General features: G+C 51.3%; 1 protein-coding gene across 1 annotated transcript in view; it reads right to left on the reverse strand.

The window, feature by feature from the left end:
* The window catches only part of PREX1 (phosphatidylinositol-3,4,5-trisphosphate dependent Rac exchange factor 1), a 178,537-nt gene that overhangs the window by 96,119 nt on the left and 54,787 nt on the right, over positions 1-27,631 (reverse strand). The window contains exons 2-3 of the mRNA XM_069548769.1: positions 6,657-6,728; positions 2,744-2,866 (exon numbers count right to left, since the gene is read on the reverse strand). Coding sequence (XP_069404870.1) covers positions 2,744-2,866; positions 6,657-6,728 — 195 coding nt within the window. The remainder of the gene's footprint in view (positions 1-2,743; positions 2,867-6,656; positions 6,729-27,631) is intronic.

A 27,631-nucleotide genomic window follows, 5' to 3' on the forward strand; every position in this document is an offset into this window, starting at 1 on the left:
TCACCTGCTGCTGCTGCTAAGTCGCTTCAGTCGTGTCCGACTCTGCAACCCATAGACGGCAGCCCACCAGGCTCCTCTGTCCCCGGGATTCTCCAGGCAAGAACACTGGAGTGGGTTGCCATCTCCTTCTCCAACTGTTCACCTGAGCAGGCATCAGCTCAGAGACGCAGGTGGGCAGAAGTTTCTGGAATGAATGCTGTAACACAGCTTGGCTCCTACTGCATTTATTTTTAATAGTGAGAGACACTCACTTTCCAAATCCAGTAATGATGCAAATTTCCCTCTTAAATAAGTTTGTTTGGCTCCCCACAAAGGCCTGAACGTCCACTGCCAACACATCAAGGTTCTGAGGATAAACACTGCCACCGCGATTGTCCAGTTCACTGAGGCCACACGAGGAGGGCTGCAGGCTGCGCATGGGAGGGCACAGAAAAGAGGGCTGCATCCTGGGCTCCAAACTCCCCACCTTCCTTCCTCCAGCCATCCCCGCATCTCTGAGCAAATGAGCCCCGGTGGGGACTCACGATCCAGAGACCTCGCTGGCTGGTCCGTTAAACCTGCTTACCACGCCTCTGCAGCTCAGGCAGAGAAGTCGGAGGACCCGGGGAGCCTGGGTTTAGCGGCAAGCTGGATAATGCTCCTTGAGGACCCCTTCCCTGCCCTCAGCTCGAGTATGGACTGTTCCACTTCCAACGCAGATGCCATCCCTTCACAGGCCGTCCCAACAATGTCACCGCCTCCCGGAAGCCTTCCCTGGCCCCTCAGCTGGAATAACGCCCACAGCTGACACTCACACCAGGCCAGATTTCAGTGATTCACTCGAATTAACTCATCTCACCCTCATGACGGTACCCCACGGCAGGTCCTATCATCACTCCTGTTTTACAGAGTCAGAGACTGAGGCCCAGAGAGGCGAAGTGACTTGCCCAAAGCCACTCAGCTTTTCAGTGGTAGAACAGGGAATCAAACCGAAGCAGCCTGGCTCCAGAGCAATGGGGTTCACTCCTTCCTCTGAACCTAAATGGAACACTGCCCCCCATCCTTTTCATTTTCCTGTTCAAGATACGTGTCCTGGCGAGCTTCCCGGCAGTCCAGTGTTTAGGATTCTGTGTATTCACTGCTGAGACCGGGGTTCCATCCCTGGTCAAGGAACTAAGATTCGCAAGCCACAAGGAGCAGCCAAAAAAAAAGATAAAAAAATAAACAAACAAGTAAAAGACATGTGTCCTGAACCAGTACTGCCGCTTGCCCCTCTCGCCACCCGTATGGACGCCACCCTGCCCAAGGGCACCAGCGTCTCACACATGCAGTGACCTCCTCCTGGTCTCCCCGCCTCCCCCGCCCCTCCAGGCCTCTCCCTTGCAGCAGCCCCAACAGCAGATCACGTTCCTGCCCTGCTCCTCGCCCTCCCTGAGTGCCCAGCTCACCTGTGCCCCGTTTCTCTCTCATGTTCATCCTATTTCAAACACTGAGGAAAGGTGGCGACGTGGACAGCTAATATCCAACATTGTGAGCACTTCCTGGTGTGCTGTTCTGAGCCCTCTCCTCCCTTATGTTAACAAACCTGATCCTCAACATCATCACGGGTCAGGTCTAGTTTTATACCCATTCTACAGGTGAGGACATTGAGGCACAGACAAGTTAAAACAACCTGCAGAGGCTAACATCGCCCATGAGCAGCCCGGCTCTGCCCTCCTGGTCTCAGACCATCCGGATGTGACACCCTGGAGGAGGGAGTTAGTGACGATGTCAGTGACAACGGACGTGAGCACCTACATAGACTAAGTCCCTGCTCCGGGCCAAAGTCTCTCATCTCATTTCTGCTGACACTTAAGGCGGGATAAGCCTCTGTTGTGGGACCGTCCTGGGGGTTATGGGCTAATTGGTGGCATGGCTGGCCTCCCCCCACTAGAAGCCAGTAGCGTGGTCCCCCTCCTCGAGCTGGGACAACCAGGAGTGTCCCCCAGATGTGGCCAAACGTCCCCCTGGGGGCAAAATCATCCCCTGGTTGAGAACCGCTGCCCTAGGCTACACATTTGATCATTTTACCTCTTTGAGTCTTTCCATCGACCCAAGGAGGCATCATTATCCTTACTTGTCAATCAGAGGAGGAAACTGAGGCTAGGAGAGCAGAAGAGTTTGGCCCAGGCCTCTGCCCACGAGTCCAGGGCGGGTTTCCCCACAGTGAGGAGGGTCCCAGGCAGCACAGGACGAGCAGGTGTGGAAAAGCAGGTGCTTTCTACAGGCTAAGCCCCACCATCTTCCTCCAGCCGACCACCCCCCCGACAATTCTAAGCGACTTGGGAAGACAGCGGCCACAACAACCAGACGCAGCCTCCCTGTCTGGCAGTCCCAGTGGGCGCCCAGGGATCAGACACCCTCATCGGCCAGCGGGTGGCCCGGCCGGGACTCAAACGCCGGGGTGTCTGACCCAAGTCCACCCTGGGGCCCCACCAAGCCAGGAGGCCACAGGAACGCCAGAATGCAGTCATTCAGCCAAGAGCTCTGAGGGAAGGGGGACCCACACTCCAGGTGACACCGAAGGGAGGGGAGCCAGCTAATAAGCCCCTTGGTCCACTGAGCTTGACACTCTACCTGCTGTTGCAGGGACAGAGATCGGGCCCATCTGCCCACCGGCCTCTCCATCACCCAAACAGGCCTGCAAGTGAAACAAGGGGACCCAGGGAGAAACCTATTCCCTAAAAGCTACAGGCTCTAACAGGGGCTGGGGCACTGTACTCACGAATTTTAAGAACACATTCCCAAGTTCATGCTGAGACTGAGGCTCCGGATGTAAGCAAAACTCCAAGGCCTCCAGGAAATCCTTATGAACCTCCAGGATGTCTTCGATGTTCGAGAACAGGATCTGCGAGGGGAACATGAGGCCCAGAGACAGCGTCAATCCAGGCTCAGAGGGACAGCAAAATGAAGCCTTAAAAAATACATAACCCCCCCAGTGCAGGCGAGGAGGGCACAGGGAAACGGGCTCACAGAAATCACGATAATAACAAAAATACTGCCAACATTCACCAAGCAGGACTAACGCCTAATCCTGCGCTAAGAACTTCATGAGCGTTTATGGCATCTAATCCTCAGTATAACCCCATGAGGCAGGAACGGTTCTCATCCCCAGTTCACGGATGAAGAACGGAGGCTCAGAGAAAATTATTAACTTTCCCGAGGTCATGCAGTCCAGGGAAGCAGCAGACAGACATGAACTTCACGCTCGGAGAGCGGAAGATCATGTACTGTGACATTCATCAGAGTCTAAGACACGCACCTGGTATGTCCAACCATGGGACTGATTGTTTTAAATGGTGAAGGTAGTTCCAGATACCAATTCAAATGATGTGATAAAAGAAAATACTATAGGGAAGGAAGATCAAAGTGCCATTCAAACCCTCACAAACCATACAAGAGTGTCTGTTTCCCCCAGAAGAACCTATAAAGTTCGACATGCACAGTCTGGCCAGGCAAGTCTGTATGTTAGAATTGAACCTTTTGATCAGTCATTTCCAACCAGGGACAGTTTTGCCTCCCAGGGGACATTTGCCAATGTATGGGGGCATTTTCGATTGTGACAAACTCAGCTGTAATGAATCAGGACGCTCCTAGCGTCTGAAAGGTAGAGGTCAGAGATGCGGCTGAACATTCTACAAGACAGACACAGAACAGCCCCCTCAATGGCAAAGAATGGTCCAGCCCAACACCAATGAACCTTGGTTCATTGCACCAAGGTTGAGAACTGGGTGGATGGCCAAGACCATATACGGCAGCTTTATCTGCAGTAGCAGAAGACCAGAGGAAAGTTAAGCATGCATTGAAGGGGACTTGTGAAATAGTTAAACAAGCTGGACTGGTTATATTTAAATACACCCCATATTCTGAAATACTCTGAGCCTGTGAAAAGAACCTGCAAGTTTGTATATAAGGACCTGGAGCCCTGGAATGATCCTTGATTGCATACTGTCAAGTGGGGGCTGGGGGTGGGGGGAATCATGGCACCACTTGGAATTCCAATATGGATCCATCTGTGTAAGGTAACACACACACAAAGCCCATTCTGCTCTGCGCTGGCAGAAGCAGAGACCCCTGGACAATAACACCAACTGGGAACCATCAAGGCCTCTAAGAACAACTAAGGGAGAATTTCCACTGACTCTAGGCCCTCTGAACTGTGAAATTCCTTCTTCTGCTTTTTTTTGAAAAAAAAAAAAAAAAAAACAGGTGCATTTTTTCATTTAATTTTGAAGAAGGCATTCACAGGGCTCAAAAATCAAAATATTATAGGAACAAAAAGTTCCTTTGGAGCACCCCAATAAATACAACGTGGAGTCCCTCTTCCCCCACTTCCCACCTGCAGCAGCCAGCAACCCGGGTCACCAGTCACTGTGGCTTACAGCTCCTTCTAGGCTTTCTTACACAGTCATTCCTTCAGCGAGGATTAACTGAGCCCCTGCTGTGTGCCAGGCCCTGGGCACACAGAAGAGAACAGCCCCCTACCTGCCTCCATGCAGCTGACATTCAACTGGAAGGGAACAGACAGCCAACATATAATTGTAGTTTTCCAGGTGACAAGACGCACTCAGGGCGAACGTAAATCAGGAAGGGAATCCCAGGGTGCAGCAGGAGGAAGAGTTTGCACGTTTAAACAAAGAGGGCCAAGGACAGCCGCTCTGAAAAGGTGACACTGGAGTCAAGGTCCTGAGGAATGAGGACCAACCCCACAGACCCTGCAAAGGCAGCAGACAGTCTGTAGAGGCCTGAGGGTGGGCAGCGAGGGCCAAGGGGCAGGAGGCCATGCGTCAAAGCCGAAGTCCCAGAGGGCCAGAGACCCTCTTCCACCTCACCCTTATCCTGGGGGACACTGCTCACATGAAGTGGCTGGAAGAATCACCCGCACTGTTGGGTTATTTTTCTCTTTCTTGTTCTGTCCAGCTCACATGTTGAATGTGCTTAAAGACCCATAGGATACATCCTATTCTTACACTCATGTCAAAGAATGGCTGCAGAATTTCAAAATAAGTTTATCTGTCTCCTGCACATACACCCCAAAGAAATGAGAGCCTGCGTCCCCCCAAAGACAGATGAGAACAGTCATCACAGCCAAAACCTGGAAACTGCACACATAGCCACTGAAAGGAGAATGAATGAGTCAATACTGGTGCATCCGTACTATGGATTACTACACGGCAATGAACAGCAGTGACTCCCAGCTACACCAAACAGCAAGGGCAAGTCTCACAGACATAACAGTGAACAAAAGATGCCAGGCACCACAAAGGGATCATTTTTATACACGGTTCAAGAAAAGGCAGAGGCAACCAACACCACCAGAAGTCAGTGCTTGTCTTTGGAGAGGAGGCATGTACTGAGGAGCTGCACTTAGGATTGGACCCTTTGCTTTATATGAATCATACCTCATAAAAAAGGTAATTTTTTCAAATGGCAATAAATTACAATTCTTAATTATAATGCATACTGTTAAGACGTAACAAATAAATGTGCTCAGTCATTTCGTGTCCTACTCTGCGATGCTGTGGACTGCAGCCCACCAGGTTCCTCAGTCCACAGGACTCTCCAGGCAAGAATACAGGAGTGGGTAGCCATGCCCTCGTCCAGGGACCCACGGATTGAACCTGAGTTTCCTGCGCCTCCTGCACTGCAGGTGGATTCTTTTCCCACTGAGCTACCAGGGAAGCCAATAAATAAATAGACTGCAATAAATAGACTAATGAACAGTAGGGACTCAGTAAATATTTGCTTTCTGAATGAATGCATAAAAGGTTCAATGCCAGCCCTACGAGGAACCAGCCAGGCACTGACCCTGCGTAGGTCTCTTTACATCTCTGAGTCTCAGCTTTCTTATCCAAAACACTCAAGTATAATGTACAAGGCAGCTATCAACCTTGGACGTATACAGAGGGATGTCTGGCGTGACCAAGCCCTTTATGAGCTGTACATGCTGGGCACAGCTGACTCCCACCCTGCTCCAGCTCCCCCTCTCTTCAGGCACCAGGACCCCAGAGCCCCAAAGGGCTGGAGGCAGCTTCTCAGAGAGTGAGATCACACTGGAAAGCCAGGCCTCGGGACCTCTGGGGCCCGTACTGAGCACACAGAAGGCCTATTGACTTCCTCCCGAAACTCCCCAGAGCCACAGCCAAGATGAAGCCTGGACCCAGTTACTCATCCGCTCTGCCTCGCACTCAATGCCCAGTGCAGGGCAGGGGCCCGGGCTGCCAGGAAGGCAGCTGGAGGTGCCAGGCTCCCAGGGGCGCTTGGGAAGGGATTTTCCACCGGCACCACGCCAGGGGCCCCCGTGCAAGGAGGCTGGGAGACAGGATGGTTGTACTGAGCAAGGGGAGAAAAATCCTGAGCTGAGAGTGGGGGTCCGAGGCTGAGTCCTCCTCACAGACCCCCAGCACAGTCCGCTCACGGGACCCAGGGGCCTCTGGGGGCCACAGGGAGCAAGGGGGGGCGGGTAGGGCAAAGCCAGCTGCCCGTGGGGTAGACGCACCCACCCCCACCTCTGCGCCCCCTCCGAGCATCACCCAGGGGAGCAAACCCACCCCCACCCCCACGCTGCCTCCAAGCATCACCAAGGGGTAGCAAGGCAGCTCTGCTCAGCAGGGACAGCAGGGGCCCCGGGCCCCCACCTTGACGTTCTCCTCCGTCAGGCCCTTCTCCACTGAGTCCGCCGCATTCTGCCGGATGCGATGCAGGAATGCCTGGAAGAGAGAAGCAGGGAGAGGTGAGCTTCCACGCTGCCACTCCGCTGGAGGTGGCACAAAAGGAAAGTCACGAGTTCAAGGGCCAGCGAGGCCCTGGACACAGGCAGGAAAGAAGCAAAAACCTATTCAGCCAACACGTCTTTATGGAACACCTACCTGGCCAGGCTCTGCGGAGACCAACACGAGCCCTGCACCAAGGACCTGGCGCACACCTGCCGCATCGCCCAGGGGACCCCCATGGAGTGCAATTCGTTTCCCCATTGTTTTTCTTGTTTAAAAACTTAACTTCTAAATAATAACCATTCGCAGGGCTCAAAAGTCAAAACTACAGGAACTTCCCCAGTAGCCCAGTGATTAGGACTCCACGCCCCCACTGAAGGGGATATGGGTTCGATCCCTGGTTGGAGAACGAAGATTCCAAATCCCAAAACTTAAAAAAAAAAAAAAAAAATATATATATATATATATATATATATACATACATAGTCAAAATTGGAAAAGTAGGTTTCCAACACCGCAGCCCCCATCCATGTAGTCCCTCCCTCCCCCACAGGAACCACAGCTCCTTGTGTCTTGTGAAAACGTCCAAATAAACATACATGTGTTGGTCAAAAAGTACCAAGTTTCTGTCATTAGAAAAATAAATTCTGGGTTTCTAGTGTACAGAAGAGCAATTACAGGCAATACTGTATTATATACTTAAAGCTGCACTATGATGGCAATCATTTTGCAACATATAAATGTACTGAAGCAGGCGGTACACCTTAAATTTACACAGTTACATGTCAATTATACCCCAATAAAGCTAGGAAAGAATAAACACACATATAAATTTATGCACACACACACACGTACATTCCTGTTTTCCCTTTATTCACACCAAAAGATAGCAGCATACACAGCACACCCTGGACCTCCTTTTTCCACTGAGCGTAGCTTAAAGATCCCTCCATATCATAACCCAGGCAACATCCTTATTCTCCTTTGATGGCTGCCCAGGATGCTACTGCGTGGATGAACCTGTCATTCTGCCACCTTTTTCAAGGGCTTGGAACAGAAAAATCATTTCCCCCATCTGTGATGTGAGACAATAAAGGTGGGGCCTGGTAGAGGTGGTCATGGGGAACAGGTGAACACACGACCACTGCAGGGGGGCGGCCGTTCACCCCCTCGAAGTGCGGCCACGTGGGAGGGCAGCAGGCCCAGGATCGCCAGATGTTCTGGAGGAGGTTGTTTTTTTTTCCCCCCAAGAGAAGCCAAAAATTAGGTGTTTTTTTTTTAAAGCAAAGTCTCCCAGCTTTTATTATTATTATTTTTAAAGCGTTTGGGATTTTTGTTGTTGTTTTGCATTCTGGCCATGCTGTACCGCATATGGGATATCAGTTCCCCGACCAGGGATCAAACTCACGGCCCTGCAGAGGAAGCACGGAGTCCTAATTGCTAGACCACCAAAGAAGTCCCTCCCAGCTTTTAAATGGTGGCAGAAGAGCCATCTTTTTTTGCAAGGAACTAGGTTTCAGGGGTTGAGCACGAAAGCTGGGGACCGGAGTGGAGGGGTGCAGCCACGCTGATGAGCAACGACAGTGGCCTGACCCTGGCTGGGTGGGACGGACGCGCCACTGAGAAGTCAGGGGAATGGACTTGGGGGTGGGGGATGAAAGCCAGCCCCTGAGGGAGACTGAGGTGCCCCGACCCCAGGACTTGCCCCAGGCTGACCTGGCAACAGCCACAAGGAGCCCCCTGTGAAAAAAACTTCACGGTCCACAGATCAGGAGGCGGCACGGCGGCCTGCCGGTCACCCTCGCCACCGCATGTGGGTGGAAGACAGGGGAAACCTCACCCAAAAGGACATCCACAGATGCCACAGCAGCCTGGGGGCCTGCGGACTCTGCTTTCCCATGAAGACGCTCACCGGCGCTCCACAGGGCAGGTCTCAGAGAGGAAAGTTGGAGACAGCAAGGTGGCCTTGCCTCTCTGTCCACACTCACTGAGATGCATTCGCGACCAGTCCCTGCAGCCCAAAGTGTACATCCCCCGCTTGGACTCAGCTAAATTCCTGACAACTAGACAACTCCACCTAGACGTCTGGGTCAACGTCAGTCACTCAGCCGTGTCCAATTCTGTGTGACCCCCATGGACGGTAGCCCATCAGGCTCCTCTGTCCCTCGGGATTCTCCAAGCAAGAACACTGGAGTGGGTTGCCACACCCTCCTCCAGGAGATCTTCCCAACCCAGGGATAGAACTCAGGTTTCCTACATTGGCAAATGGATTCTTTACCATCTGAGCCACCAGGGAAGGCCAGATGTCCAAGAGCCATCTCAAACTTAATGCATCCCAAACCAAATTCCTGAACTTCCCTCCAAACTCACACAGCACCAAGCCCTTCCCAGCCCGACAAATGGCACCTCTGCCATTCAGGATCTCCAATGGAAGCCCCCCAGTCATCCTCGACCCCCTCTTTCTCTGGCACTTCCTTCCATCCATCAGCAAATGCTATTACAGCTTCACCTTCAACGTGTTTTTTCAATCAAACCACTTCTCCCTACATCCTCAGCCACTGGCCTGGCCCAAGTCACCATCACCTTCTGCCGGACTGCAATCCCCTCCTCCCAGTTCCTTTTACCATACACACAGCCTGAGGGATCCTTTTAAGTATGTGAATCAGATCTTATCAATCCGTGGCTTAAAACTTTCCATGGCTACTCAATACACTTAAAAAAAAAAATCACATCTTCCCACAGCCCATAAGGTCCCCATGCACCAGTGAATCTCTCTGAACTCACCTTCCAGCCCTCCCTTCCCACCTCACACCTCAGTAGTCTTCAGCCACATCTTTAATCTCTCTATTCCTTCCACCTGCCAGGCACGCCCCTGCCTCAGGACCTTTGCACATGCTGCTCCTACAGGCAGGATATGTTCTCCCATCTGTTCTGGACCAGCTCCTTCTCCTTCATCACTCCTTAGCTCAAATGTCACCTCCTCCAGGATCCCCACCTTGTCTTCATGCACTTATCACCTTCTCATCTTGCATTAGTGAAGTCGCTCAGTCCTAACCGACTCTTTGTGACATTATAGACTGTAGCCTACCATGCTCCTCCATCCGTGGGATTTTCCAGGCAAGAGTACTGGAGTGGGTTGCCATTTCCTTCTCTGGAGGATCTTCCCAACCCAGGGATTGAACCTGGGTCTCCCGAATTGTAGGCAGACGCTTTAACATCTGAGCCACCCAGGAAGTCCAAAGTGAAAGTGAAGTCACTCAGTCGTGTCTGACTCTTTGCGACCCCATGGACTGTAGCCTACCAGGCTCCTCTGTCCATGGGATTCTCCAGGCAAGAGTACCGGAGTGGGTTGCCATTTACTTCTCCAGGGGATCTTCCCAACCCAGGGATCGAACCCGGGTCTCCTGCACTGTAGAGAGACGCTTTATTGAGAGCCCATTTGTCAGACAAAAAGACTGAGATCAAGCAATCTACACCAGCTCCTAGAGGAAAGGCAAAAATAAGGGAGCATGGTTGGGATGAAACCTTTACCCCAGTCCAAGAGTAAAGGTCAGGCTTGGAAACCGATGATTTGGCTTCAAACGGCATTCCTCCTCCCTCCTGCTGTGTGACCTCAGGAAAGGGCACTGGTCTTTCTGAGTCTCAGTTTGCATGCGTGTGCGTGTTAAGTTGCTTCAGTTGTGTCCAACTCTTTGCAAACTTATGGACCATAACCCACGAGGCTCCTCTGTCAACGGGATTCTCCAGGTATGAATACTGGAGTGAGCGGCCACTCCCTCCTCCAGGGGACCTTCCTGATCCAGGAATAGAACATGCGTCTCTTACGTCTCCTGCGTTGGTGGGGGGGGGGGGGGGGGTGGTTCGTTACCACTAGTGCCACCTGGGAAGCCCCGTGTATCAGTTTACTCTTCCCAGATACGTAGATCATAGTCATACATCCTGGCTTTCAGAACATATTAGGATAAAGTGAATGCGAGCTCCATGAGGGCAGGGTCCTTGCCAGTCTTCTTCCCAGGTGGCCTAGACCTGCTCCTGGCACACAATAAGCCCTCAGGAATCAAAGGAAGGGCTAAAATCTGCCTGGCATGGTGCCTGACACACGGCAGGAACCTCAGCTTGGGCCATGTGGAAGACTGATGACCCTTCTTTTTAAAAGACAACGGTTCGGGGGCTGGTCAGCAGACAGGAGTTCCCAGAGGATGTTTTCCCAGGGCCTGTGATGCTGCCAGGAAGTCCAGCCTCCAGCCTCCCTAGACGGGGCAGGAGGACAAGGCAGCCTCAGCCAGCACATCGGGCAGAGCAGGAAGCTGGGAGCGCACTGCGGCTGGCCTAGATCGGGGCTTCCTGCCCCACTTTCCCCACAAGAGCATGGCCACCACGATCGTGCTGGGACAACGTGAAGCTCAGGCCACCCACAGAGGAGCCGCAAACAGGCTGGTGTGCTGGGCACGATCATGGCTCATGGTCCAGAGAGAATGGGCAGGCAGGGGCTCTGAGTCCAGCCTGCGCGCTGCCCAAGGCACGACTGGCTTTTCCAGGCAGGCGCCGATGCCCTTTGTGCAGATGGGGTGGTGAAAGGCACCCTTCAGGGCGACTTCGTGTCCAAACATCGACAGTTTTGGAACACTTGGCCAAAAGCATCTCTCATCTTGGAAACCTCCCTTGGAGACAAGCCCACTCTCGGGAGTCCCAGGGCTGCCTGCAACCCCTCCTGGCCTGGGCGTCTTTGTCCATGCCATGTCCATGCGGCACCCCTGCCCAGGTCGCGTCCCTGCCTCTCGGCAAGTCCTCCTCTTCTCTTTAATGACGACGACAATGATGATGATGAAATACATCAACGATCCCTGAACAGTTAGAGAAAAATTTAACACCCACAAACACATCACTACCCAGTTCTGGAAAATCTTCTCAGCATTGTGTCAAACCGTGTCAATGCTGGGAAAGATCGAAGGCAGGAGGGGAAGGGGATGACAGAGGATGAGATGGTTGGATGGCATCACCGACTCAATGGACATGTGTTTGAGAACTCCAGTACTTGGTGATGGACAGGGAAGCTTGGCGTGCTGCAGTCCATGGGGTCACAAAGAGCTGGACACGACTGAGCGACCGAACAACGACAAATTTGCTTTAAACCATTTTCTAAACGAGATTCATCAAGTCCAGAGGAGGTGTAGATTGGGAAGGGACACAAGGGAGAGCCATGGGTGGGATTGGGAGGGGAGGAGCTGGAAATAGTCTACTTCTTGATCTGAGCGGCAGTTACACAGGCGAATGCATATTCAAAGCCTTATCCGCAGGCACCTGGGATCAGGGCACTTTATCCACATGCCTTGTGAATATCAAGCCCTTAATGCAGATGCAGAAAGAAAGGCGTTATTACAGCGTGAGGTGAGCTACCTGGGTGCCTGCCCATCCTGCAAGGCGCCGACTGCCTGGATGCATGCTCCTTGCCCCCACACAGGCCTGTGCCCACTCACTGGGCACACGCGAACTGAGAAGCAATAAAGAACACTGTTTCGCGAGTTTACAACACTTTTATAAATGATATGCTTTCAGCAACTTGCTTTTCTCACTCCACATTGCACCTTCCACCTTTGGCCCACATTGACCCATGCACTTGGCAACACCCACTGTCCACACTCCACCTACACCCCTTGGTTCGTATCCCTGGGGTGCACACCTGCACCACCTCGGCCACCAGCACCCACATCGCTGGGTCTGAGGCCCCTCTCTCACATGCAGAGCAGGCCGCAAAGACAAACAAGGAAACTGAGGCACGTGGGTGCCACAGCAGTCACCTGCTTGATAACACACTGTTCTTGGGAAGGGGCCCAGAACAGGTTCAGCATTGAAAAGTATAATAATAACAATAATAGATCTACTATTCCTTTGCGATTGTTACCCTACCTTACACCTTTGGGCCTTACTGTATGACAGGTGTTAGGCCTAAGTGTTTCTCATCCTCAAACAATGCTAGTTCAGTCCACCTATGACTGTGTCCATTTTACAGAGGAGGGAACTGAGGCCCGGTGTAGTAAACAGCTGACCCAAAGCCACACAGCTAGGAGGTGGCAGAGCTGGGCCTCGAACCCAGGCAGTCTGGCCCGGTGACGAATCTCCAACCCACTTTCAACACACGGCAGCACTCAGTAACTGAACAGGACAAACCGCGCAAGCAGCAGACAGGGGGCAGCTGCCGTCTGGGGCACTGCTGGGGAGCCATCCTCTGTCCGGAACCCATGGCCACAGCCTTGGGAAGAAAATTCTCTCCCTGGAGATGAAAAAGGAGAGAAGGAGGCCTCAAAGATGCTCTCTGAGACGGCCACCAGCAACCTGATCACTAAGGGGAGGCAGCCCGCCTGCCCCGAAGGACATCCCTGCCTTGACTGGGGTGACCTCACCAGACATATGGCGAAACCTGAGAGGCCCAGGGGAATGGCAGCCCCCAGACCATAACAAAGACAGGAAAGGGGGTGCCCTGAGGACCCCAAATCCCTAGGTGATCTGGGTGGTCCAGGGTCCAGGGAAGCACAGTGTCACAGAACAGCCATGAATACAAGTAACAGTAATTAAGTAATACTAACAACAGCATTTTACTTCATTAAATGACGCTTGCTCCTTGGAAGAAAAGCTGTGACAAAACTAGACAGCATATTATAAAGCAGAGAAATCACTTTGCCGACAAACGTCCATCTAGTCAAGGCTATGGTTTTTCCAGTGGTCATGTACGGATGTGAGAGCTGGACCCTAAAGAAGGCTGAGCACTGAAGAATTGATGCTTTTCAACTGTGGTGTTGGAGAAGACTCTTGAGAGTTCCTTGGACTGCAAGGAGAGCCAAACAGTCCATCCTAAAGGAAATCAGTCCCCAATATTCTTTAGAAGGACTGATGCTGAAGCTGAAGCTCCAAAACTTGGGCCACCTGATGCAAAGAACTGATTCACTGGAAAAGACCCTGATGCTGGGAAAGATTGAGGGCAGGAGGAGAAGGGGACGACAGAGGATGAGATGACTGGATGGCATCACTGACTCGATGGGCATGAGTTTGAACGAGCTCTGGGAGTTGGTGACGGACAAGGAGGCCTGGTGTGCTGCAGTCCACGGGGTGGCATAGAGTCGGACGCGACTGAGTGAATAACAACATACTTAGGGCTGATTCACGTTGGTGTATGGCAGAAACCAACACAAGCCTGTAAAGCAATTATCCTCAAATAAAAATAAATTTTAAAAGATAATAATAACGACAACAGAAAGGGCCTCTGTACAGCCTGTACTAAGCAGTCCCACAAAGGCCAGAGTTTGGGAAGACCCCCAAAAGCACAGTGACTCCAGCCAATCCTTTCCTCCGTCCACTCCAGCATTTATCCCATAGGAATAGCTAAATCTCACATGTGGCATCAAGATTTAACTTTAGTATCTGATTTTGAATTCTCACACTTGGGGTTTAGTTAAATAAACTGTCCGTCTTGGCAAAAGGATCATCACACTAAAAATGGTTTGCAGAAGACCATAGAGTGATACAGAAAAAACGAGTGTGAATGTATTTTAGGAAAAAAAAAAAAACCCCAAGTTACAGAAGAGTGCAAAAAATATAATCTCCTTTTTGGTTAAATAATTTCTACATAGGCACAGAAAAGAAAAAGTGTGGAGCGAAATACCCTAAACTGTGTGAGAATACAGCCAAGATTACTAACTGTTCCCTAATGTCTGGTCTCTCCTTTTCCAGATCTGAGAATAAAGACTATATTTTGCAGTTTCCTTTGCAACTAGATGTGGTCCCACAACTAAGTTTGGGCTAGCGAGGCAGGAGTGGATTACATTCACTGGAAGCGGAAGTATCCTTGGGGATGAGGGGAGGAACGGGCCGGGATTCTGTTGCTCTTCCTCCTTCCTGCTGACTGGATAGCAAATGTGATGCCTGGAGGTCAAGCAACTATCTTATACCATGAGGTAAAAGCCAGGGATTGACGATAGAGCAGCAATACAGAAGGAGCTTATGTTCCTAATTACAGTGGCGCCAACACATCTATCCTGGGAAGCCTGTAATTCAGCAGGAAGGAAAATTCCGTATCATTTAAGGCACTAATGTGTGGGTTTTATCACTAGCCATGGAAGCTAGTGGAATGATAAGTAATTTCAATTTTCTCCTTCATTTCTGTTTTTTCCCAAATTTCTACTTTGAAATCAAAAGTCATTTTGTAACATAAATACATGCTTTAAAAAAAAAACTGGATAGGAGAGGTTATTCCACACGCCAGGCTCGCCCTGCTCAGCCCGATTATCACTTCTGCAGCACCAAGGAGGCTAGTCTGCGTTCTCCTCCTGGAGGGCAGATGTCCCCATTCAGAGCAAGTAGTGCCCACTGGCAGAGACAAAGCCAGGCTGTCCTTCTGCAGCGGGGCCTCTGAGCTGCCCACCCCTCCTTCTCTGTGTTGACCCTGGAAACCGCCAGGGCCCCCAGGAAGGTGCTCCCCCTGGCCCGGCGCCCCAGGAGCCAGCCTGGCACTTCCACAGCCTGGGGCAGAACATGAGAGCATCCTCCACCCACAGTCACCACCATCACTCTGGCTGAGATCGAAAACCGCTGCACCCTCTCCTCTGCAAGCACCCTCTTTCATCAGGCCTCTTCCAGGAGCACAGAGCCACTGACAAACTATGTGACCTCAAGCAACTGATTTCACCTCTCTCTGCCTCAGTTTCGTCCTCTGTAAAATGGGTACACAGGAATTCAGCGAGGATTATGGATGCTAACACACACATCCGGCACTCTGAGTGGTGCCTGGTACACAGTGAGGCCTCAGTCGAGCATCCGCTGGTATAACCTCCCCAGCCCCACCTTGAACTGATAGGGAGACAGACATGAACCCACTGTGTTTCCTAAGGAAACTTCTGGAATTGGGCCAACCCCACGTACAGATCTCCTTGTGTTTATCCTACGTTTTGTTGACTTGTTGTATTTTTCATCCTAAAAACAGTCTTTCTATCGATTGCTTCACCATCTCCAGGGCGCAGTGAAACGGCGGCGGGGGGAGCTTCACAGACTGTACGATGTCACCACATCCTTCTCGCTGCCATGCAAAGCCAGCCACTGCCCTCCCCCGCACTCGCCACCCTGCTGCATCCGCCTGCCAACCGCGTGACCTCAGAGTCACTGAACTTCTTCCTCGGAGTCTATTTCTTCATCCACAAAAAAAAAAAAAAAAAAAAGAGGCAGTTGCTGAGGCGTAAGCAAGATGATGCAGGTAAACACCAACTATGAAGACTTCCTGGAAGAAGTGGCACAGAGGCTGGCAGACAGAAGTGGGCTGGCCTGTGAGGAAACAGGAACTTGCTTATGATTACATTCTCGGGGGGAGGCTGTCACGCCACCCACGCCAACAAGTGTGACCCCAGACCTACTGTGCGCCCAACATGGAACTGGGTGCTGGAGACACAGACACAACCTCTCCATGGGGCGATCGAGTTACTCCTGCACTCGCCTATTTACTCAACGCTCACTGCCCACCTACCAAGTGCCAGGCACTGTGCTACGAGCCAATGATACATCAGTAAATGAACAAATCAGACCGAATCTGCCCTCATGGAGCAGTGGCAAGACTATTAGTACAGTAGATCACTCTTGTCCGACTCTTTGTGACCCCATGGACTGCAGCACAGCAAGCTTCCCTGTCCATCACCAACTCCCAGAGCTTCCTCAAACTCATGTCCATCAAGTCGGTGATGCCAACCAACCATCTCATCCTCTGTCATCCCCTTCTCCTCCTGCCTTCAATCTTTCCCATCATCTGGGTCTTTTCCAATGAGTCTGCTCTTCGCATCAGGTGGCCAAAGTATTGGAGTTTCAGCTTCAGCATCAGTCCTTCCAATGAATATTCAGGACTGATTTCCTTTAGGATGGACTGGTTGGATCTCCTTGCAGTCCAAGGGGCTCTCAAGAGTCTTCTCCAACACCACAGTTCAAAAGCATCAATTCTTCAGCGCTCAGACTGATTTTAAAATAACATGGCAGGTGAGGACGAGCATTATGAAGAAAAATAAAGCAAGATGAGGGACCAGAGAGAGACGGAATGAGGGAGTGTTTGGGAGATGCTCAGGGAAAGCCTCTTTGAGGAGATGGCATCTGAGCAGATACCTGGAGACAGGTGAAGAAGCAGCTCTGCAGGCATTCTGAGTAATGGGAACAGTCAGTGCAAAGGGTTAGGGTTAGGCATTCAATCTCTCTGAGGTCATCCTAAAAACAATACCTGACCCTCCTCCTGGCCTGTTTTCTTCACAGCACCTGTCACTGCACATCATTTCCACTGGAATATGAGTTCCAAACAGGATCTGATGATCCGTCTAGGTCACTGCTGTACCCTCAGAGAGACTGGGACTTGACCCAGCACAGAAGATCCTTGACATATTAGAGTTTAATTGACTAACCAATTAGTCATCTGGAAAAGACTCCCAATACTCACCACCCAGGGGCTTCCCTGGTGGTTCGGTGGTAAAGAATCCACTTGCCAATACAGGAGGCTTGGGTTTGATCCCTGGGTCAGGAAGATCCCCTGGAGAAGGAAATGGCAACCGACTCCAGCACTCTTAGCTGGGAAATCCCAAGGACAGAGGAGCCTGGTGGGCTATAGTCCGTGGGGTCACAGAAGAGTCAAACATGACTTACCAACCAAACGACAACAACCCACCACCCAGCTTCCAGGCCCCAAGAAAAGGTACCCAGTTTTCACCCAGCCCCATCACATTCCCCACCATGGAGGAAGTTCAAGCAAAACCTGAGTTGCTACAACCTGTTGTGAACAGGGCTGATGCAATAGTGGGGGGAGGTGGGGGGGCGGCCACAGAGTAGAAACCAACACTCTTCCCCACACACACTCCAGACTCCACCCCAGGGGCTGCAGCCTAGCCTGCAATCTCCCTGAACTCACCCTTAATATGCCATTCCTTCAACCATGATTGACGCAGTGCCTGCAACACGCTACCGAGATACAATTCCCTCTCAAGGGTCTCAAAGTGGTGGCCCACAGGCATGTCTAGCTTGACCAGCAATGGGCTTTGAGGAAATCCGGGCTTGGGTTTGAATATCAGATTTCCCATTAAAATCAGAGGTGTGAGCTTCTCTTGAGAAAGCTGACTACAGGTCTCCAAAGTCCTGAGGGCCACAGCCAGCTGTAAGAGCGCGGCAGCCACCAAATTCCCTCCAGCGGACGCTGCTCTGTCTGCTGCCACCCAGCCTGCTGCTTCCTCCTACCTGGCCTTATGGGCATCTAAGTGTGAGCCCAGAGTCCAAGACCTGGCAAAGGTGAAGGCTACGCCCGCTCCCCGTACCAGCGACCGGGGCAGACATCGCTAATGGAGCACAGACTTCTTTCCCGCTGAGTCCTCTCCACACCTCGGAGGACGTCTCTCGCCTTGCTGTTATCAGCCCCACCCACATGATCTGAGATTCTTCCTATTCCAACGCCAACTTCTTCCCCACTTCTATGAGCCCCCAGTCTTTTTATCTAACGAATGGACTCATCAGAATGGGATTAAGAGCAGGGCATCTCAACCTCTGAACCACTGACACTGGAGCCGATAATCCTTCGGTGCGGGGGGCTGTCCTCTGCTTTACAGGACGTTTAGCGGCATCCCTGGCCTCTGTCCTCCAGACACCAGTAGCAACCCCCACCCTCGATTGTGACAATCAGAAATGTTTCCAAACATTGCCCAATACCTCCTGCAGGGGGGAGGGGGCAAAGTCTATCCCACCCCCCACCCCACCCCCATGCAGCCCCATCAAGAACCACCAATTACGTCATCGTTAAGAACATGTCTCCAGAGACAAGTATTCTGAGCACAAATCCTGGCTCTGACATTTACTGGCCACATAACACTGGGCAGCCTCTCATAGTTTCTTTCTCTGCAAAATGCAGATTCAAAAATGGTACCTGACTGCTAAGGGGTATGGAGTTTCTTGGGTTGGGTGGGGGGGCGGCGGGGGTGATGAAAATGTCCTTAGGTAGCTGGTGATGGCACAATTCTGTGAATATACTAAAAACCACCGAAGCACACACTTTACGTGGCTAAACTATGGTACGTGAATTATATTTCAACAAGCTGTTACACATATACGCACACGGTGCCTGGCTCACAGGGGCACGGTGAGACCTTGACAAGTTAGGATAAAGTTCCTTTGGAAAGGAGAAAATGAGCCCTCACCCGTATTATCAGCATCAGCCCACACTCATCTGGAGACGCAGATGGGCGGGCAGCTTCGAGGAAAAGCCCACAGTGACCGAGACAGCGGTGGCTGGGAACCGGCTCCGCTCTGGGTGGTATTTCCCGCCGGAATGTCCCAGACAAAGCAAACCAAGTCACTCAGGGGCCCCAGGATGCAGGGCGGGGCGGCTGGACGTCCTGGGGACCCCGTGCCTGTCTGTGGAAGGACAATGGGTGGAATGCGCTCTCCTCTCTGCGGGGCTGACACTTGACATCTGAGGACAATGACTTTCAAGAGGTTTTGTTTTTTCCTCCACCCAGCTTTTTTTTCCATCTCCCCAAACAATTGTGACTTGGGCTGGTGGGGGGAGCGGTTTCCCCCCACCACTTCTTGGCTTGTGAAGAATTGTCTTTGGAAAGTCAGGAAATAATACACAAAAGTGAGAGAATGTAAAAATAGTGGCACTCGGGGACGGCCAGGGCGGGGGTCTCAGCGTGGAGGTTTCCTCCGGTTTGTTTTTCCCAGAGCCTGCTCAGGCCCCCAGGAAGGGATTCAGGGGCTCAAAGAGGCTGCTGACTGCAGTGCAGGCTCCAGAGCACAGACCTGTACTGCTCGGACGGGAGTCTGGGGTCTTCATTTTAGGGCATGTCAGCAAGGTTCCCACTGCTTCCCACACACTGCCCCTATCCCAGACAACCTCAGCCCTGTCTTTTGGAAAAGGAGACGGATGGGACTTGCCTAGCAGTCCAGTGGTTAAGACCCCTCACTCCCATTACAGGGTGTGTGGATTCAACCTCTGACCGGGGAACTAGGATCCTGCAAGCTACATGGTACGGCAAAAGAAAAAGAAAGAAACAGGAACTTCCCTGGCAGTCCAGTGGTTAAGACTCCTCACTGCCAGTGCAGAGGGTACGGGTTCGATCCCTGGTTGGGGAGCTAAGACCCCACATGCCTCTTAGCCAAAAAAGCCAAAACATGAAGTAGAAGCAACACTGTCACAACTCCAAAAAAGACTTTAATAACAGACCACTCCAGAAAAAAGAAAAAAGTTTAAAAAACAATTAAATTAAACATATACGATTTTTTGAAAAAGAAAAAATTTTTTAAGAAAAGGAGACTGAGGTTCTCAGTGGATGAAGGGCCAGTTCCAGAGCACACAGCTAAGCAGACAGAGCTGGGATCTGACCGCTGGGCCTCCAGTCTGGACACTGGCCTTCTGCTCTGTTTCCTGACCTAGTATTGTGCTCTCAGCTTCACTGACCAGTGACCCACCCACATCCGACTCGCAATGGGGCCACTTCATTAAAGTCCTCTCCCCTTCAGTTTCGCCTAGGTCCCCGTGGTCCAGCACTGCCTCTGGCCTTCCAGGTCCAGGAGATGAAGGGAGGGAGATGTTGCCAAGGGAGCCTGTGGATATCGGGGGGTAGACAGGGCCCTGCTGCCTCTGACCACCGAGGTCAGCTGAATCAGGACTCCCCAGAGATGTCCACATCCTAACCCCCAAACCTGCAGATATGTGATCTTACATGGCAAAAAAGGACTCTGCAGGTGTGATCTGGTTAAGGATCTTGAGATGGGGAACTTATCCCAGATCATCCAGCTGGGCCCTTTGAGGACACAGGGTCCTTAAAGAGAAAGAAGGATGCAGGAGAATGAGAGTCAGGATGATGCAGCGTGAGAAAGACCAGTCATCCCTGGCTGTGAAGATGGATGGGGCCAGGAGCCGAGGAGAGCAGGCAACCCCTAGAAACTGGAAAAGCAAGTCGGGGCATGCGCCCCTAGAACTGCCAAAGGGAAAACAGCATCGGCAACATCTTGATTTTAGCCCTGGAAGTCCCATTTCAGACATCTGACATCCAGAAACCTACTGTGGTGTTCTATGTCACCAAGTTTGTAGCAATTTGTTATAGCAGCAAAGGGAAATTGATACAACCACCTACCTGGAGACACAGGTATCTCCATCAACAGCCTAGCACAACCCTGGTACTCCACCGTTAATTATGATGAATCCATACTGTGTGCGAGTGTGCTCAGCTGCATTAGGTCTTGTCCAACCTCTTTTGCGACCCCATGGACTGAAGCCCACCAGACTCCTCTGTCCATGGAATTTTCCAAGCGAGAATACTGGATTAGGTTGCCATTTTCTCCCCCAGGGGATCTTTCCCACCTAAGGATCGAACCCGAGTCTCCTGCACTGGCACGCAGTTCTTCACCACTGAGCCACAAGGGAAGCCCTGTGAATGTGTACATGCATGATAAGTGACTTCAGCTGTGTCTGACTCTCTGCGACCCTATGGATTGTAGCCCACCAGCCTCCTCTGTCCGTGGAATTATCCAGGCAAGAATACTAGAGTGGGTTTCCACGCCCTCCTCCAGGGGATTGTCCCGATCCAGGAATCAAACCCGAGTGTCTTATATCTCCTGCCCTGGCAGGGAGGTTCTTTACTACTAGCGCCACCTGGGAAGCCCAGCCCTATAAATATATAATATTAATAGTTACTATTACATAGCATAGCTATACATTTCACACATTTCTATTCAGTCTTCTAATTAGTAAGCTGTGATATGTCCTCTTTCCCCACAACTGATGGTCTCTATTAACAAACTCATTAAGGACAGGTGGTCTGATAACAAAAATTATCAAAATAATTATAATAATATCAACTCTCCTTAACTGCCAGGCTCTATTCAGTTCCCGAGTTTAGAAAGCAAGAAGCCATTTAGTGAGATCAGATGCTGGAAACCTCAGACACCGAGTTATCTGAACTATACCATGTTTGTGCTTCCAATGGAGTAAGAACACCAGAACCAGCTGCAACATGAATTAAGTGCTTGCTGTATGCCAACGCCGAGTCTATGAGGAGGTGTCTGCTGTAGCCCTGTTCACAGACAAGGAAGTGGAACCTGGGAGAAGTCAGGGCATTTGTCAAGGGCATGCAGGGAGAGAAGGAGGGAGCCAGGACTGAGCCCAGGCCCCTGGAGCTCCAGAGTCCAGACTCCTTCTCACAGAACTAGATCGCCACTTGGGTTCAAAAGGTGGGAGAATTTAGTTGTGGGTCAAGGAGTGGTGTGGCCTGGTGGGATGACCAGGAGTCGGGAGGGCAAGGTCAGTGAGGCACTCTGGCTGGAGTGACCACAGGCAAGTCACAAAGGAGATCTTTACAAAATGCAAATGTGGTCACCCAAGGTCCTGCCAGGCCTACCAATGGCTACCCACCGTTCTGAGGATAACAACCAAAACGGCCATGCAGGACCCCTCCTCACCACTGCCACCAAGCCTTCAGGCTCCTCAGGCTGTTCCAAAGAGATTGCTCCTGCCCCTGGGCCTTTGCACACACTATTCCCTCCAACCACAATGCTCATGGCCCTCACTAAACCCAGTTAACATCGATTCATGTTGCCTGCCTTCTCAACCAGCTCAAAGCCCACGTTCAGGCCCCAGCAGCTCCATAAACCCTTAGAGCCACCACAGCTACGATGTAACCTATGAGATTGTTCAGTTAACGCCTGTCTCCCTCACCAGAGCTCCGAGAGGTCTTGCTGAGTCACAGCTTTATCCCTGTTGCACCCACTGTTTCATTCACGGTTACCCGCCCCCAGCACTTAGCACCTGGCATTTAATGTATTTCTGATGAATGAATAAGTGAAAATGAGTAAATGAATGGGAGAGAGAGAGATGGTCCTTTCTCTGGGGCTGTTCCCTCATCTAGAAAGCAGGAGCAGCATGGGAATTCCCTGGCGGTGCAGTGGTTAGGACTCGACCCTTCCACTACAAGGGGCACAGGTTTGATCCCTGGTCAGGGAACTAAGATCCTGCATACCGCACACCATAGCCAAAAAAAAAAAAAAAAAGAACAATAAGAGTGCCTCAAGGATCACCATGAGGATTATAAGAAATGATGCCCACTAGCTAGGTGGTCTGGGGAGAATGACTGGTCCTCCCTGGGCCCACAGCCTGACAGGTCACCCAGATTTCCCCAAGGGAGTTCTTCTGACAGGTCCTTCTCTGGGGGACTCAGCCACCGCCCAGGGACCCCATGAGGGAGGAGAAAGGAGGGCAAGGGGAGGCTCTGGTTGAAGATCCCACCTACCAGTGGAGAAGGTACCTACGTGTTAACCTTGGCTTCCTCTTCTGTAACCGGAGATTCAGACACCTACCTCAAGAAGATGACACAGATAATGAACCTCAGCTTCAGCCTCGCACAAGAGTGAGGCCTCATGAAATGCCAGCACCTACATTCCCATCACTGATATTATTTTTATCTGTCAGTCTTTGATGAGAGAAGAAAGTCCCCACCCCCAACACGCAGACTACAATCTATTCTCCTCATACTTCCCCCAAAACTGGGTGTCTCAGTCTACTTCAACCATACCAGCTAATCTGCCTTTTCCTGTGACTCTGCGGGCTTGTTCCCACCTCGGGGCCTTTGCACATGCTGTTTCCTCAGCCTGGAAGGCTCTTCCCCCAGGTTATTATGGAACAAGACACTCTCCGGCTCCACACCTTGCTTTCATTCTTTATAAAGCAGTTATCACAGTCTCCGTGCTATTTTATACACTGATAAGTGGCCCTTTCTCAGCAGTGGAATGGCTTTCTATGTGTCTGGATCACCGCTGTCTCCACAGAACTTAGACTGGTGCAAGGCAGGTACACGATGCTCAAAAAAAAATTATTAAGAGAAGAAAGGAAGGGAAGTTACATAAGCCTCTGAGCCTGTTTCTACATCTGTGATACAGGGTAAATCAGAGCTCCCATCTCTTAGGGCTCTTTGGAAGACTAACGGAAACAACATAGGAAGCGCTTAACACCAGGAAAGCAGCACAATAAACACTCGTATTTTAAAGAAGCACAGGTGTCCGCCAACAGGCGAGTGGATGCACAGATTGTAGCGTATTCACAAAATGGAACACAACTCTGCAATCAAAAGAAGAACCACGGACACACAGGACGACTCGGGCATGTCCTAAAAGCAGTGGCTGAGCCAAAGAAGGCAGAGACACAGAAAGGAGGGTCCCAGGGGACCGCACTGCTACAAAAGCCAGCACACTGGCCAAGAGCATCTCTGACGACAGAGATGACCAAACTGGCTGCCTTTCTCAGCAGAACACCAAACCGGTTACTTTTTCTCTCCAGGTGCTGACCGGCAAGGGGCATGAAGTGACCTCTGGGGTCAGCACGGTCTAGATCTTGGCCTGGTGGTGACGAACAAGTCAACAGTCATGGAAACGTGTGCCTAAGACCTGTGTACTTAAATGGGTGCAGTTACACTGCTCTCAAAATTACTTGAAACTTTTTATTTTTCCAGCAAAGTGATGGAAAGGAGATGGTTTCCTTCCACCCTTGTTCTCCACCTGCCCACACACGGGTCTCCCGGGTTCTGGCAGCCAACACATCCATCGCACTTCAGGCAGACCGAGTCCCCCCTCCCACGCGGCCCTGGCTTTGGTGAGACCTGTTACCAAAGAGACAAGCCGCCACACACGCGCGCACACACCCTCACTGCCCCCACAGCCCTGCTTCCGAGAAGATGCAAGAACAGGAAGACTGCTTGGGGGTTCTAAAGCGAAAAGGTCAGAGTGCTAGTGCTGCGGAGGGGAGGCAGGGGGCTCCCCACTGAATGGGGAAGCACCTCCAATTCTAGAGGGGGATCTTCTGGTGTTTGACAGGTGCCCCCACCCACCACGGGCACCGAGACATCCTCAAATGCTTGCTCAATCGTTGCTGAGGGGCACCTCCAGGAGCCCCAACACTGGGCGCACCCCACGTATTCACAGGCCGCTGCCTGGTGCTTTCCCCTGTTTAAAACCCTCCCACGGCGTCTACTGCTCTCAGAATAAAACCAGACTCCTCGAGGGCCTGACACAACTCCGCTCCCCAACCCCTCTGCCTCCCTTCTCCCCCTCTCCTCCTGTGCACAGGGCCGCCCTGATGTTCCAGGAACGTATCAGTCGCTCAGTCGTGTTCGACTCTTAGCGACCCCATGGGCTGCAGCACGCCAGGCCTCCCTGTAGTTTAAGCAAAATCACTCCTGGAAAGTGCTGCTGCTAAGGTACCCCACCCCTTACCTTGCTTCACTCTTCTTTCTTTGCATAGCATTTATCACCTACTACAAGAAATTGATGCTTTTGAACTGTGGTGTTGGAGAAGACTCTTGACAGTCCCTTGGACTGCACGGAGATCCAATCAGTCAATCCTTAAGGAGATCAGTCCTGGGTGTTCATTGGAAGGACTGATGTTGAAGCTGAAACTCCAATACTTTGGCCACCTGATGCGAAGAGCTGACTCATTGGAAAAGACCCTGATGCTGGGAAAGATTGAGGGCAGGAGGAGAAGGGGATGACAGAGGATGAGATGGTTGGATGGCATCACCGACTCAATGGACATGAGTTTGGGTAAATTCCAGGAGTTGGTGATGGACAGGGAGGCCTGGCGTGCTACAGTTCATGGGGTCGCAAAGAGTCGGACACGACTAAGTGACTGAACTTCCTTATGTAATGTCTTTGCTGACTGGCTCCATCATGAACCCAGTGAGGATGAGGGTCTTGTCTGTCTCGTGCCCTGCTACATCCCCAGCCCCTGGTACACAGTAGGTGCTCAATAAACTACCTGTAGATACAAACCACACACTGATCATAGGACAATGACTTCCTTATAATTTTCTGCATCGTTTCAGTCCTTTTCAATGTTATGAGCACGTGTGGTCTTTACAATTTAAAATTAAGGCACATGGGACTTGCCTGGCGGGGTCCGAGTGGTTAAGAATCCACCTTCCAATGCAGCGGTCATGAGTTCGATCCCTGCTCAGGGAACTAAGATCCCACACGCTGAGGGGCAACTAAGCCCACATGCCACAGCTGGAGAAGCCTGCACACAGCACAGCTAGAAAAGAGTCTGCACACTGCAACGAAGACCCAAGGCAGCTGAAAGGAGATATATATATACACATATGAAAAGAAAAAATAAAATAATATCAAAGTCCAACCAGAAGTCTGATTTTAAAAGCCAAGTGGAGGTAATCCCTAGGTTAGGGGGTCTGGTGTCCAAAGGGTGGCATAAAAATGACCCAGGGAGCTTTTCAAAAGACACATTTGCCCAAGAGGTGTACCAGGAAGTGCTAATCTGATTCAAGAGGTATGGGAAAGTCAGGGAATTTCTGCCTTTGTAGAAGCTCCCAGATACTCTCCAGGGCTCGAGGGAGCATGGGGAACTCAGGAGCATGTAGGCAATCAAGGAGAGCTGCTGGGAAGAGGAAGACAGAGAGAATCCTGACAAATAGCCAAGATCAGACTAAGCCGATTCCTGGGCCCTGCTACTCAGAGGGCCCAGTGTAGTGGGATGGGTGGAGCCTGGGCATCTACTTTGTCATACACTTTCCCAGGTGCCTGAGGCAGGCTCTGAGCTTTAGAAAGCACAAGTGAAGTGGAATTTGTTCAATCGTGTCCGACTGTTTGCAACCCCATGGACTGTAGCCTGCCAGGCTCCTCTGTCCATGGAATCCTCCAGGGGATCTTCCAACCCAGGGATGGAACCCAGGTCTCCCACATTGCGGGAGGATTCTTTACCGTCTGAGCCACCAGGGAAGCCTTAGAAAGTGCTAGATGAGTCTAATCTTAAGGTTTGAATGTGTGCAGTGACCTTTCAAGGCAAAACTTGATAAAAGCATGATAAGAAAATTGGAAATCACGCATTCCAGCTGCACAGTCCATTAATACTTTGGTATGTCGCCTTCAACAGTTTATCTCTGCGTCCTTTTGAAGGCACAGATGCCATCATAAGCTGTACATAATCAGGCATGTCACCTTTGTCTGCGGCAGTTGGAGAAGGGGGCGTGCCTGGTCACCTTGCCATTTCCCCATTTGGGGACATTTAGGTTGTTTCCAGTGTTGAGTTCTCACCCACAGTGCTTTGATGAACATCATGGTACTTAAGTGTCTGGGGCTTTCCCCCCGACGCTTAGGATTTTTTCTCAGTCTCCAATATCAGTGTGAGATCCAGAGGTCCCAGGATATCACGTTTGGGAGTCTCATGAACACTCTGCTAAATGTTTCAGCGAAGGGTCTGCACCAACCCATTGCCTCCAAATGATGTCAACAGCCACGAGGTAGAGTCTTATCAGAGGTGAAGTCCCTTCGCATTACAGAGGCCCGGACAGCAAAGCCTCTGCGGCAGACGCTCACTGGAAACTGACTTCGTTGCTAGACGCTGTCCTGAGTGATTCACCAGCGTGAACTCCTGTGACACGCACCACGACCCTGCGTGCGGGGGATAACCATGCGGCGAATGCATGTTTGATCATCATCACCATCACCCGCGCTCAATTCTCCTACAAAAATGATTTGTGGACACAGCTGGGGAAGGAGAGGGCCGGACGAATTGAGAGAGCACCGCTGACATATATACTCCAACCAGCATGTGTGAAACAGATTGCGGGAACCTGCTGTATACCGTCGGGAGCTCTGCTCAGAGCTCTGTGACGACCCGCAGGACTAGGATGCAGTGGGGGGAGCAGGCTCAAGAGGGAGGGGATATATGTATACTCAGAGCTGGTTCATATCTGTACAGGAGAATCCAGCACAACATCGTAAAGCCATTATCCTCCAATTAAACTTGAAAATTTTTTTAAATCACTTGTCCAACCACATCACTGAGCAAAGTCAGAGTTCCAGAAGGCCTGGGTTTCTCGGATGGCACAAGGGATGGCCCA

Source organism: Ovis canadensis, chromosome 13 (genome assembly GCF_042477335.2).
Source record: "Ovis canadensis isolate MfBH-ARS-UI-01 breed Bighorn chromosome 13, ARS-UI_OviCan_v2, whole genome shotgun sequence".
Classification (NCBI taxonomy): domain Eukaryota; kingdom Metazoa; phylum Chordata; class Mammalia; order Artiodactyla; family Bovidae; genus Ovis; species Ovis canadensis.